The sequence below is a fragment of the Acomys minous genome (assembly GCF_964271855.1).
Source record: "Acomys minous genome assembly, chromosome: 1".
NCBI classification, from domain to species: domain Eukaryota; kingdom Metazoa; phylum Chordata; class Mammalia; order Rodentia; family Muridae; genus Acomys; species Acomys minous.
This window is the reverse complement of record NC_140483.1, coordinates 68970525-68984540: the sequence shown is the minus strand read 5'-3', so window position 1 is coordinate 68984540 and position 14016 is coordinate 68970525. Positions and strand designations below refer to the sequence as shown.

Below are 14016 nucleotides of genomic sequence, written 5' to 3'. Positions count from 1 at the left end.
CGGCTTAACCACCAAAGTAGGTAGTGGGCACTCAGAGAGTTTGGGGGGCCCAGAGCTGCCTTTCTATGTAGATAGGGATTTCCTGTCCCCCAAACTGGAAAGACAAGAATTTAAAACAAAACAAAACAAAACAAAAATCAAGAACGGTTTCCTAACTTCCATGGATGAAAAGATCATTAAGAACATATAAATAGCTGGGCTTGCTGGACCACACATGCAATCCCCAGCTCTTGGGAGGCAGAGGCAGGAAGTCAGCTCCATGTTCTTGGCTAGCCTGGGCTACACTGCAAGTTCCAAGCCAGCCAGGGGCTTGTGAGGTGTTTAATGAGATTCTGTGCCCCCAAAAGTGTGTGTTCTTGTATATATAGACAGACAAATGAAATATATATGTATCCACATATATGTATGTGTATTTATATATAAATATAGCAAAGTTTCTTCCACATACCAAAGTGAAGATGTTAGCAGAATGAACCTGCGTCTGCCAACCATCCTAGACAATGTAGCAAGATCCTGTATCTAAAAAAATATATGGAGAGATGGCTTAGTGGTTGAGAGTTCTTGCTGCTTTTATAAAGGACCTGAGTTTGATTCTCAGCACCCTATCAGGTGCTCACAACAGTCCCAGGAATCTGATGTTCTCTTCTGGGCTCCACAGGCACCTGAACACTTGTAACATACACACATACACACAAATACACATAACTGCACATAAATAAAAATACATCTTCAAGAAAAGGCATATACACCTACAACAACAGCAAAAACTCACCAGTATTGTCCTGGCTTTGTATCTCAGTGGTAGAGCATGTCCTTAGCATGTCTGAGGCCAGGGAAGAGCATGTCTCCTTCAAAAACAGCCTGAGGAGATGGCTCAGTGGGTACAGTGCTCACTGCACAAGCACGAGGACCTGAGTTAGGATCCCTGGCACCCAGGTAAACAACTGGAGTGGGGGTGCCAGTAACCCAAGTACTGAGGAGACAGAGACAGGGGTCCCTGGAGCTCACTAGCCAGCCTGTCTAGCCCATTCAGAGAGCCCTAAGTTCAATGAGAAATCCTGTCTCACAAAAGCATGTGGAGACCCAAAGGAGGAGGATGACTGATGCTGATTGGTTGACTGTAGGCCTTCATCAAAAAGCACATGCACACACTTACACACACATGTGTACACACACACACACACACACACACACACACAGAGCCAATGTTCCTAAGCACTTGTACATATTAAGCCCACTACAGAGGGGTACGTTCACTGACCTTTGGGGTCCTTCAGTGCCATAAGTAGCTAAAGGCAGTCCCTCGTGGAACTAGGAAAGAGGGGCCAGGCCAGCCAAAGTTTTAAGCTGTCTATGAAAGTCTCTGGAGGAGAGAGTTTATCAGGGGAGATGGAGGTCAGGCCTGTGGGGAAAGCAGGATGGTGAGGAGGGCTCTAAGGGAAGAGGGGGGCAAGTTCTCCTTGGATCAGTTACTTTCCTGTTGCTGTGATAAAATACCCCAATAAGAGCAATAGAAGGAATAAGGGGGTGGTTATCTTACCTCAGAGTTCTAGGGTACAGTTCATGATGAGGGGGACCTCTTGGCAGCAGGACCTGAGGCAGCTGGTGGCATTATACCTGTATGTCCATCAGGATGTAAGGGAGATGAATGCTGGTGCGCAGTTCACACACTCTCCATTGGATGGAACAGTGCCGCCCGCATCTGCACCCGCATCCGCATCCGCATCCGGGGCGGGTCCTCCCACCTCAATCTAAAAAACCCCTCAGAGTCATACTCAGAGACTTTCCTCCTAGGTGCTTCTAGCCTCTGTCAAGTTGACAGCATCAACCATCACATGCTACTCATGGCTCTGCAGGCATCACAGAAGGTCCAGATAGACTGGACCCCTCCGAGTCAGGAGCCACGAAGCCTGGACCACAGAGCTGCAGCTGATGGCTAACAGGCCTGCATTTTCCACGTAACTTTTTGCTCTTACCACACATTTGTTCCTCAGGAGGATGGTCCTCTTTCTTGTGAGCCCAGGATCTCCTCACAGTGGGACGGGGGTGGGGCATAGGTAGGGGTCTCTGCTAATCCTAGCTGGCCTTCTTACCTTTCAGGGGATCCAATTTGTCCCTTTAGTCAGGGCCAAAGTCAAGTTCTTCCCTTATCGCCACTGATACAAGGGTGCCAGCCCTCGGGGTCAAAAGCAGAAAATGATTCCTGGTTTGTGTTCAACAAGGCAGGCACATTGGAGTACTGTGGACCCCAAAGTAGGGAATTTCCCAAGGCTTACTGCGCGCGCGCGCACACACACACACACACACACACACACACACACACACACACACAGCAGGGCAGGTGGAACATATGAGGTGTGTGTGTGTGTGTGTGTGTGTGACTCCAGCAGGGCAGGTGGGACTTATGAGCTATGTGTGTGTGTGTCTGTGTGTGTCTGTGTGTGACTCCAGCAGGGCAGGTGGGGTGGATAAGCTAACAAGACCTAACAGGCTTCCTTCTGGCAGGGGCTGGTGGTTGCCATCCTTTACTGCTTCCTCAATGGTGAGGTGAGTGTCTTGGGGGAGACGTGGCTTGCAGAAAGCAGCAGGAGAGGGATGGGCAGGGTGCTTGGGAGGCTCTGGCTTTGCTTGGCAGAGTCACCTGGAGGGTTATGTTAAATCACATCCCAGGCAATGTCCCCAAGTTAGAGCCAGCAGGTATCGATGGGTCTGGGTTGGGGCCGGTGAAGTGATCCTTACCCAAGCTCTCTGGCTGTTTCTTATCCATGGGCAAGTTCAGCAAACCCAGAGTAGCCCCCCAATCCGCCAACCCCGCCCCAGAACCCAAGCTCCTGGCAGCTCTGCTGCTTGCTCTGTGGGGGACCTGGGTCACTTCCTACCTGGAGCTGAGGCTTCCCATGGGTGACGCGGGTCACTCAGCACTGTCCCAGCTGCGCACCAAGACATGGGTTTCAGGATACGAAGCCCGAGTCATTGGCCACGGCTAAGTAAGTCGGTGCACACAAGCCAAGTGTCTCTGTGGCTACTGGCCAGCCCGTCTAGTTCACAGGCTTGAATGGGAGTGACCTCTGACCTTTCCCCAAAAAATCAAACATCAAACCTGAATTCAGAGGTTGGTTCGAGTGTTTGGACCGGGGACCACAAAGGAAATGTCTGCAGAGAAAAATCCTCAGCCCCGGATGGCTTCTTAGCTGGGGTGGGAGGTTTTTAATGGGAAGAAGCGTGTCCAGGTTTGGACATTTGGTTCTGCAATTTGTGGAGCAGATCTCATGCCTTTTCGGAGGGATGGCAGGTCCAGGTCAGGCAGGATGACTTAACAGGTCAAAGTGGTGCCTGTCAAGTCTGACAAGCTGCCTTCAATCCTCAGAACAGAGGTGGTAGAAGGGACGCTCTGCCCTTCACAAGAATGCCACGGCACACATGTGTTCTGTCTCCTCCCTCTTTCTCCCCCACCTCTCTCTCTCCTTCTCTCTCTCTCTCTTCCCTCCCCCCCCCCCCCCGTCTCTCTCTCTCTCCTCTCCCTCCTTTCTTTCAGAAAAAAGTAAAAATTAATTTACATAATTAAAGATGGCAGCTACAAGTGCTCAGGGTAGAGGGGTCTTTAGTACCTTCTAGACTGGGGGGGGGGGATGGGGGTAGGAAATGCTCATTCAGAGGCCCTTAGGCAAGGGGACCCAGCAGGAGGATAGGAGGCTTTCCGGGCACAGGCCTGGCCTTCCCTTCCAAGCAATTGTGGCAGCTGATGGCCTGTCTTGGGCAGGTACAGCTGGAAATTCAGAAAAAATGGCGCCAGTGGCACCTCCAAGAGTTCCCGCTGCGCCCCGTGGCCCTCAGCAACTCTTTCAGCAACGCCACCAGTGGCCCCAGCCACAGCACCAAGGCCAGCACCTCAGAGCAGAGCCGGAGCACACCCAGGGCCAGTGTCCTCTGAGGCTGCAGCAAGGCCGCCGACAGTGGATAAAGGATTGGATATCCCGTAGGACGATCATCTACCTAGTGGCCATTTTGTGCCGAGTGGCTAAACAGTCCCACCCCCCCACGTCTGAGTTTTCTCAGAGCTAAGCAAGAGGAGACTGGGTCATCCCTGAGCTGGAAACAGGCCTGAGATCTGGTCATTCTGGTTCTTCAAAGAAGAGCAGTTTAGCGGCTCCAGAAGGGACAGGAGAATAAAATGACATCCGGAAAAACCTTTGTGTGCCACTCCTTTGTCGCCTGGGGAGTGGGTATGATCTAGATCCCTTCTCAACTCCTCCCTGCCTCCAAATCTCAGCTCACTTTTAAGGACATGCTTAGAAGCTCAGAATATATGAGGAATTAAGACCCTGGGCCTCACAGATCTCGTCTGTGCCCCACTTCGTCCCAACTGTCCTATAGCTCTCACCAAGCCTTCAGGACAACAGCTAAATTAAGCTGATGAAGTCACAGGACATCTGAACCCCTGCCACCTTTCAGTATCCCTGATATAGTAAGGGGGCACTGTGGAGGGCAGGCACATCTGCAGGTAAGCCGGGCTCTGTCTTTATGGGTGGGAAACAGCTCCTCGAAGGCCCAAGGCTTGGCCAAGCTACTCGACAGTGTCTCCTGTAGCCCAGGGCGGTCTGCTCTTTTCTAGGTAGCTGAAGATGGCCTCGAACTTGTGTTCCTCCTGCCTTCACTTTCCAAGTGCTAAGATTACAGGTGTGCACTGCCACACTTCGTTCAGGTGGTCCTGGGAATCAGACTCAGTCATGCACAGCAGGCAAGCACTCTGCCAGAGTGGCATCTCTGTGGGACGAGGCCTAGTTCACAGCCTCATACCTTAGATATCTGGGCGTCAAGGCAGGTGGTGACGTCCCAGCTCTCCAGCAGGGAAGGACACAGGGCCATCTCCATGCACTTTAAGCTTCCATAACTCTGTCCCCTCTGTGCCTGAGAGTTTGCACTCTTTGACTCCATTAAGGGGATGAAAGAAGACAAATGTTTGAATCTTCTCCCAAGGTAAGAGCTAACAGGGAACTCAAGCAGAAATGGGGCCTGGGGCCTCCTGTTTGCATCCTGCAGGCTGCTGCAGGACCTCTTCCCTATCTGAGACCCAGACCAAATGGTGGGTGAACCCTGATTTTGGTAAAACCAGACAGCCCACACAAACTCCTCAGGTGCGTTTGATCTCCAGCACCAGAAAAAACAAAAACAAAAAAACAAAACTATCACAGGTATATAGCCGTAGCACAGGAAGAGACCCTTATGACAACATCAGGACAAAGTTCAAAAATCTATTCAGTGGCTAGGGAGAAAGGGATCTTATAGAATATAAAAGAAAACATTTCATCTGTTTCTAGGTGGTCAAAAAATCCCAGAAATGGGACAACAGAACTTGCAAAAATTCAGATCTTGGGCCTGAGGAGCTAGCTCAGCTGGTTGATCAATTCCTTGCAAGCACAGGACCCTAGTCTGCAAAACTAATGTGAAAAATCCCTGGGTGTGGTGGTGTGTGCGTGTAACCCCAGCTATGGTGAAATGGGGATCTGGAGGTCTCTGGAGCTCACTGGCCACATGGAAGATTCTAGGCCAGAGACAGACCGTCTTGAAAAACAAACTGGGGCCAGGCAGATGCTTCAGTGGGTAAAGCATTTGCTTTGCTAACCTGACCACCTGAGTGGGGGGATTCCCAGCACCCACATAACGCTGGATGCAGTTGTGATCACATCTGCTATCCCAGGGAAACGAGAGACAGGAAATCTTTGGATGCTCGCAGGCTGGCTAGCCTAGCATGTGCAGCTGAAAATGAGAAGCCCCTGTCTCAAACAAGATGGAAGGTGAAGACCAATAGAGAGTGTTGACATCTAAACTCCACCTGTGACCCATCATTTGCGCAGGGCCACATCTGCACACACACACACACACACACACACACACACACACACACACACAAAGTGGAACGTATTTGAGAAACAACACAGCCAAGGTTGGCTTCTGGTCTCCATACACTGGTGCGCACGCATGCACCTGCACACGTATGCACCTGCTCACACATGTACCTGCACATGCATGCATCTGTGCACACATACACCTGTTCACACATGTACACACACACACACACATGAATCTGAACACACATGCACCTGCTCACACATGTACTTGCACACAATGTACCTACATACACATGCATACAAGCACACACACATACACAGAGGGGGGGGAGAGAGAGAGAGAAAACACAGCTTCCAGTGAGTATGGAAATCTCCACTGGTTCTTGACCCTTTCACCTCTAACTATCCCCTGCAAGCTGTTAATTATTACTCAACATCTGTTTGTCCCCTCACCCGCTGTGGAGTTCAGCAGTGCAAGCATGCGCTCTTTGAAATGTGTTCAGGATCAGAAACGGACCCTGAGGCCACCTGACCCCTACAAGTGGCAGTCTCACAAACAGCCCTGAGTCTAATCTGGCCTCAGAGAAGACCATGTTAGACTTCAATCTAAGGCCAGAGAGAGGACAGACAGCTTCTAGATACTGAGGTGTTCCAGAGCTGTGGGCCCACGAAAGGGACAGGGCAGGACTTTAAGTCAACAGATTGAAAAGCTACTGTTTACAAGGCTTTCTGGGGGCATCCTGCTAAAGCCAGGGAAATGTACGCAAAGTCCCCTTGAGTTAACAAGAGAAGGTCCTAGGCACTGACTGGTCCCTTGAGGGGAGAACTGAGCTGTTCTTAGAAACCTCAGGAGTCCCAGGCACTGGGCTGGAAGATGGCTCAGCAGTTAAAACATTTGCTGTGCAAAGCCAGATGACCAGGGTTTGGATCCCTAGAACTCAAATAAATGCAGGGTAGGTGTGGTGACTCACCTGTAATTCCAGCCCTAGGAGGCAGAGATAGGGCATTGCAGAGGGAGCTAGCTCATAAGACTAGCCTTTCAGGTAAGCTCTGGGTTTGATTGAGAGACCCTGCCTTAATGATCTGGGTTTGATTGAGAGACCCTGCCTTAATGGATAAGAGAGCACTGGAGGATGAGTCCAGCCATCAACCTCAGACCTCCATATGTACCACACATACATGAACCGATACACATGTGAAGACATGTACACACACATACACAGGAAAAATTTAAAGAAGTGTCCCAGGACCCCTCCAGCCCACATCCCAGTGCAACCCAACCCATGACCCCACTTAGCTGGGCAGCCAGCCTGGGACTGACCACTGGATTCTTTCAAACTCTATTCCAGTCAGGCAAGAAAACACCCAAGGAAGACATTTTAGGATATTCTTCTTATTTTAGAATTGACATCATAATAGCTTGGCTAACCTATCCGGCTTGCTGTGCTATGGTACTGAGCCACAGTGCTGGCCTCTGGCTGAAGAGACTCCCCAGGGCCATTTCTAGAGCTAAGTGCCTAAGAGGCAGCTTCAAGGTCATTGGCTATGCCACTCAATTGCAGCCACAGGTCCTATGTCAGAGAGTTCCATCTTACAGAAGCCAGAGTCCCCCCTGGAAGGTCCCCGGGCTGAGTCAGGCTGTTGACGTGAAGGCCGCTGGTGGCGTTGAGGAAGAAGAGGAAAGAGGCGGTGAACTCACACCAAAACATCAGGGTGAAGCCCATGAGGGTGATCTGACTCTTGAGAAGGATCACAAAGATGAGGAGACACCCAGAGGAGAGGAGGAAGGCGACCAGGAGGAGGTAGGAACCGATGGCCCACTTACGCCGGGAGCGGACATCCTCACACACCTGGGACACAATGAGCAACTCCAAGCCAAAGATGGCGGCCACAACAGCCATGGCGGCCACGGTGCGTGCTAGGCCCATGCCCACGGCCATCCCGGGCACATGGGCCTGGCTCAGGTCTCTCAGACACTGTGGTCCACTGTGGTTACTCATGGTGCAGAAGGACCACAGCCCAAAGAGACGGTCCTCCATCAGGAGCCAGTGGCCATCGCAGATGGAGACGGAAGAGAGGACCACAGCCAGGGCAGCACACACGATGATGAGGGTCCGGATGAAGGTCTCAAAGAAAGGCCAGTGGGGCCTCTTAGGGCCCAATAGCTTCTGGGCCTGGAAGACACCATGGGAAGCAATGAGTTGGCAAGGGTCCCTGACACCAGGGAAAACTCCCAGCATGCATTTCCCACTTTGTCCAGCCCCATAACAAGGAAAACATTAAACTGATCATCCTCAGTTTCCCATTACACCCACTGTTACCGGAGGGGGGGGGCTTTCCTTTTTCTCTCTGCCCGCCTCTCTTCTACTGGAGCCTGGCCAGGTGTTTACTAATTCCAAACTAACCCCTCCCTGTTCTTCCTCTCAGGATCTTTGTCCTGACTGAAAAGCCCACATGGGAGCTGCAGAGCTAGTCTCATTGGTAAAGCACACATTTTAAAAAAACAGGCATGGTGTTGAGGGCATGTAATCCCAGCACTGAGGAGGCAGAGATAGACAGGTCCCTGCGGGCTCACTGGCCATCCAGCCTAGCCTACTTGGTGAGCTCCAGACCAGTGGGAGACTTTCGGGGGAAGAGGAGGGGGAGAGGAGGAAAGGGGAGAGAGAGAGAGAGGGAGAGGGAGGGGAAGGGAGGGAGGAGAGGGGGAGAGAGAAAGAGAGAGAGAGAGAGAGAGAGGGAGAGGGGGAGAGAGAAAGAGAGAGAGAGAGAGAGAGGGAGAGGGAGGGGAAGGGAGGGAGGAGAGGGAGAGAGGGGGAGGGAGAGGGGGAAGGGAGAGGGGGAGACAGAGACAGAGACACACAGAGAGACAGAGAGAGAGAGAGAGAGAGAGAGAGAGAGAGGGAGGGAGGGAGAGAGCCTAAATAACAACAGTTAAGGTTGGCCTCTGGTTTCTACACACACACACACACACACACACACACACACACACACACACACACACACACACTCACACACTCACACTGATTGATTGACATAGTTCCACACCAGGGAAACCCCTCTTTCAGCCCTCCTGGGTAGCTCTCTCAGCCCCAACAGTGACACCACCTTAGCTGTTCTCATTCTCCTCAGAGAGGCTTTCCGCACCCAGCTGGCCCAGTGGGCCCTCTACTGCTGTTCTCCCTCAGGGGCCTGGTTATGCTCTCTGCTCCATTCAGACTGTATGTGGAGTAATGTGTTACTGACTGCCGTGCATGGACACTGTGTCCCCCTAGGAGGGCAAGGCCACGTGTCAAGGCACTGCCTTTTCCCCAGGACCTGTAGGTGTTAAGCCCGTGCGCTTGGCAGGTACTTGAGGAAGAGCATGAGGGAACCGGTCAAGTTCGCCACTTGAGCCTTCCACCTGAAACTCCTTATAGAGTAAGCCTCCTGCTCAGTCCTAAGTCCAATGACTCACTTTATAGGAGGGACAGAAGTGGGTCACACCACCAGGTGTGAGGCAAGAAAAGCCGATAACTCACAGAGAATGGTAGATGCTGGGAAACGAAGGGAGTGAGGAAAGGGGGACCGTGGGGAGCACCGGATGCCAGCTGTGAATAAAGATTTCCAGAGGCAAGTGTGGGCCACACCTCCCCAAGGCAGATGCCACACTGAGCCTGGCTCCTGGGAGACTGTAGGGAGAACTCTTATGCGGCTGTCGGCTAGGCCTGGAGAGATGAGTGAGTCCGCAAAGGCCTGCTGTGCAAGCATGGGGACCTGAGTTCAAGTCTCCAGCACCCACATAAAAAGTTGGGTGTGGTAGTGATGTGTGTTTGTAACTCTAGGGCTGGGTGGAGTTAAGGGGCATAGATGGGTGGATCTCTAGAGCTCAAAGACCAGCCAGTCTAGATTAATCAGAGAGCTTCAGATCCAGGGAGACACTGTCTCAAACAATAAAATGGATGGAGACACCCTGGCAGCAAATTTTGATCTCTCTCCTCCCCCCCCCTCCTCTCTCTGTCTGTCTCTTGCTCTCTCCTCTTCCCCCAACACCTGCCCTCCCTTTCTTTCTCTATTTTGAACTGCAGTTTTACACATCCGAATTTGACCTTGATTCACTATATAGCCAAGGATGATGCTGAACTTTTAACCCTCCTCCTTCCGGGGATGACAGGGGAGCACAGCCACATGTCTCTATTTGGTGCTAGGGTTTAAACCCAGGGCTTCGCACACGCTAAGCAAGCATTTCCCCATGTGAGAGCCACATCCCCAGTCTGTGCACTTGTTTTCTCATCTGCTTAGTGAGGCTGGCAAGCCCTGCAGGAAAGCCCCTGGCAAGGTTATGGAATCCCTAGAGACTAATACGGTTCCAGGATAGGACGGCCGTGGGTGCAGAGAACAAGTCACAAGACACACAGGCCAGCTCAGACACCTTTTGACCCTGGGCCTCACGCTGTCTGGAGAACAGGCACATCCAGTCCCTTCCTCAGCCCCGCCCGTCCCAGGCCCAGACTGGACTTTAATCTCCAGGCTCTATGAGGGCACACAGGGATCAGACAGAGGTGACAGAGAGATCTGGTGTCACCTTTCCTTCCCTTGACTTGAAGCAGGCTTCATTTAAACTCACTGACCACATGTAAAACTACAAGGATTAAAGGGCTCAGGTTGACAAAGATGTGTAGGATGGAAGATAGCTCGTTCTGGAACGTGCTTGCAAGGACGAGGACCTGAGTTCAATACCCAGAACCCACGTGGGAGGGGCGGGGGGGGGAGGAGAAGAACTGGGAATGTTGGTGCACTTTTATAATTGCAGCCCTTGGGAAAGAGGAGACATGGGGGGAAGGAGGGAGCACACTGGCCAGCTAGTCTTGCCTACTTGGTGAATTCCAGACCAGGGAGAGACCCCAAAATCAAGAGGGTGGTCAGTAAAATGCCTGCCTTGCAAGCACAAAGACCTGAGTTCCAGCCCTAAAACTCGTATTAAAAAAATAATAATAATAATCAATCTGATGTACTGGTGCCAATAATCTTATTATTAAGGGCAGGTCACTAGGAATCTCTGGTCTGTCAGCTCAGGTGGATTCTAGGCCAGTGAGAGGCCCTATCTCAAAAACCAAGGTATACAGAGCCTGAGGAGAAAGGGCACTTCAAGGGTGTCCCATCTCTCTAGCACCCCCATATAAAAACGTGTGGCCCACAGGTGGCTCTCGATTCTTGAGAGTGGTTACTGTCACCAGCAACGATCAATCATGTGGGATTCAGTGTTCCTCTTGAGCCACTGTGTACCTCACTCTGTACTGCTGGCACCTCCACCAACTTCCAGTGACTCAAGGGCTGGCGGCCTCTCCTGGAGCGCGCAAGCACATGTGTGTGTGCATGTGCGTGCGTGTGCGTGCGTGCGTGTGTGTGTGTGTGTGTGTGCATGTGTGCGCGTGTGTGTGCATGTGTGTGCATGTGTGTGCATGTGTGCGTGCATGTGCGTGTGTGTGTGTGTGCGCGCGCGTGCATGTGTGTGTGCATGTGCGTGTGCGTGTGTGTGTGTGTGCGCGCGTGCATGTGTGTGTGCATGTGCGTGTGCGTGTGTGTGTGTGTGCGCGCGCACGCGCGCGCAAGTGTTGCACATCTGAGTGCCAGGAGCTCAGTGGACAGGCTGGCAACAAGGAAGTGAGCAGCCAGCCCTGGCCCTACCAGTCAGCTTCATCTCTGTGCCTTAGGGCCTTGACTTCCTTCCCTAACATGGCTCATGCCCTCTTTCAACCTGGGACCCTGAAAGGTTCCCACCTGCTGCCTCAACTCCACTGGGCTCCTGAGGCCAACCCCAATGCCACTCCCCAAGACCAACAATACCCCAAGAATGCATACTGGACCCACTCGTTCCTCACATTCCTGTATCCACTACTCTTCAATGAGGACTCTGCCTAGGCCTGGGGTCAGGCCACCAGGCCGGCATTGACTGGGATCTTCTTGCCCCAGCCTCTCAAGGAGCTAGAATAAAGGCCTGTGCTAACAGGTCTTGCTTTTTAGCTCTCCACTGAAGGGCGATAATAGTACCTAACTCCTAAGGTTGCTATGGGGATGAAGTCATTGGCCACGTTCCCCTCAGAGCAGGGACTGGTGTGCCTGCATCCTGCACTGACAGTTCTGAATAGTGCATCCTCCTGACTTCCACGCACAGCAGCTCCTGGGGCAAATATGCCTGTGCTCTCCCTCCCTCACCCTCTCCTCTCTGCTTCCCTCCTTTGCTTCCCTTTCCTCTTCCCCTTCCTCTCTCTCCTTCTCCCACCTTCCTCCTCTTACTGCCTCTGCCTCTCGCCCCCACCCCTCCTCCTCATCTTCTGTCATTTCTTTTCTTTGTCTCTTTCCTCTTCCTCACAGCCTGCCAGTTCCTCTCCTGGTCCCCCCCCCTCCCCCCCTCCCCCCCCCCCCCCCCGTGCGCTCCACCTCCTCCCTTCTTCTTCCCCTTCTTCCCCCATCGTCCTCCCTCTCCCCTCTAAAGGGGCTCCTGCCTATGGCTTTTGCACTTCTTAGCCTAACTCCTCCCACGGGGTGCCCTCACATCTGGACTCATCCTCCTTTCTTTTTGGGCCTTCCTCCCAAAGCTCCTCCTTGGAAATGGTCTGGAATATGCCCAGGGACAAAGAAAAAGAAGTCACGGGATGAGAGACCCTGCCACACCCTGGCAGCTGAGTTCTGCTTAAAAGAGTTAGGGGGTGGCTTGTTCACCGCTTTTGGGGGGGGGGCGTCACCCAAGCTGTGAGTGAGATTCAGAGGTAGGGAGACCTAAATTTGTCTACATCCTGTCACTTGGCTACCTACCCACTGTGGACAGGTTACTTTTGAGCCTCAGTTATATCTCTGTAAAATGGGTAGAGCTGTAGGGGTGGCCTATTCCTATAGTGCCAATTACTCCGGAGGCTGAGGAAGGAGGGTATTGACCCTAGCAGCCTGAGAGCATCCTGAACAACAAAGCATGACCCTGTCTGTCTCAAGCAGTATTGATAATGATGACAATAATGACCACTAATAGGTAAAACACTACCTGACATTATCAGTGTCATCAGGCCTGAGCACCTGAAGGCTGAGTCAACTGACCTCTGTACTTGTCAGGATAAGACTGGACAGTGGACGGCCTGGAGGACAGCCAACCACCGGGATGCCTGGGTGAGCAGGAAGCTGGCCCACAGGGTAGCGGACACTTCCCGACCGCCCTTTGAAGGGGGCAGGAATGCGGAGATTTTCAGCCAACACAAACACAAAAAGAAGCCAGATCTTAAGGGAAGCTGCTGGACGTTCCCGGACCTCAGTGAGCATAGTCCCACTTCAGTTCCATATACCTCCCCAAACGCGTTTTGGAGGAGGATGATGATCTTTGCAGGCTGGACTCCCAGAAAGTTCTGGTTTCGTGAGCAACATCCTCCCTTACATAAACCAAGCCTGGTATTTTGCAAGTCAATTCTGTCCGTCTGCCATGGGGGAGGATTGGGAACTCTAGACGCCCAGTTTAAAAAAAAATTCCCAACGACCCCTGAGAAAAGCCTAAACGGCAGGCCATTCACTGATGACCCTGCAGAAAAGTTTGGTGGCCTCTGGTGCTCTGGGGGTGGGGGGCGATCAGAGGCCGAGAAGACCGCTCAGAGCGAGCTGCATTGGGGGAGCAGGTACCCCAGGATCGCTCTCAGAGGAACCATCCAAGGAGGTTCCCAGTATGACCTGGGCACCTTAAGGAGTTGTCACCCTGACCCAAGGCTTCAGTGACTGAGGATTCCCAGTTCTCTCCCATGGCTGGCTAAACCCCGGCTTTGTGCCCCGCGGGTCCCTCGGGCTACCTGCACACCGATGGCCGTCATGCTGCGCCCTGCGCGGCCGCGCTGTCTCCTGGCCTAGCTGTCGCACTCAGGCTGAGCTTGGCCGAGGGGCTGGCCCTCTCTCGCCCCGAGGGGCGGGGCGCAAGCCGGGGGGCGGGGGCTTCGCGGTCACTAGGCTGCTCGGGTTACGCTGACTCAGCGCCTTGGGTCCCAGAGACGGGGTACCGGGTGACCCAGCTTGTGATCTTCGCCTGGAGGCAGATTCCTCGAGGGCCCGGAGATTTGGTTCCGGTCCAAGCTTGAAGGGCCGAATGTCCGGAAGGTGCACCTGGGTGCAAAAGGTGGCGGATCCCGCCAGGATTCTGGCTTCTACACCGGCTTTGTGA

General features: G+C 52.7%; 2 protein-coding genes across 6 annotated transcripts in view; one reads left to right on the top strand and one right to left on the bottom strand.

Moving 5' to 3' along the window:
• SCTR (secretin receptor) overlaps positions 1-4204 on the top strand; it is a 52462-nt gene extending 48258 nt beyond the window's left edge. For 2 of the 5 annotated variants that reach the window (XM_084783448.1, XM_084783446.1), the window contains 2 exons: positions 2506-2547; positions 3767-4204. In XM_084783448.1, the coding sequence (XP_084639574.1) occupies positions 2506-2547; positions 3767-3931 (207 nt within the window). In that variant the 3' untranslated portion in view covers positions 3932-4204. Of the gene's footprint in view, positions 1-2505; positions 2548-3760 lie in introns of all 5 variants that reach the window. The other 3 variants (XM_084783447.1, XM_084783445.1, XM_084783449.1) reach the window with 2 other exon arrangements.
• Positions 4205-7222: 3018 nt separating this feature from the next.
• On the bottom strand, positions 7223-13817 carry TMEM37 (transmembrane protein 37). The gene is made up of 2 exons (XM_084783485.1): positions 13652-13817; positions 7223-8023 (listed from the first exon to the last, which is right to left on the bottom strand). The coding sequence occupies exons 1-2, from the start codon at positions 13670-13672 to the stop codon at positions 7421-7423; spliced, it is 624 nt and encodes a 207-aa protein (XP_084639611.1). The 5' UTR covers positions 13673-13817; the 3' UTR covers positions 7223-7420.
• Positions 13818-14016: the final 199 nt, after the last annotated feature.

What these genes read in the sequence shown, in the direction of transcription:
- TMEM37 (XM_084783485.1), bottom strand. Translation starts at nt 13,672, where the DNA reads ATGACGGCCATCGGTGTGCAG. An exon ending in TGACGGCCATCGGTGTGCAG is followed by an intron (nt 8,024 to 13,651) that starts GTAGCCCGAGGG and finishes GGTGTCTTCCAG; the next exon opens with GCCCAGAAGCTATTGGGCCC.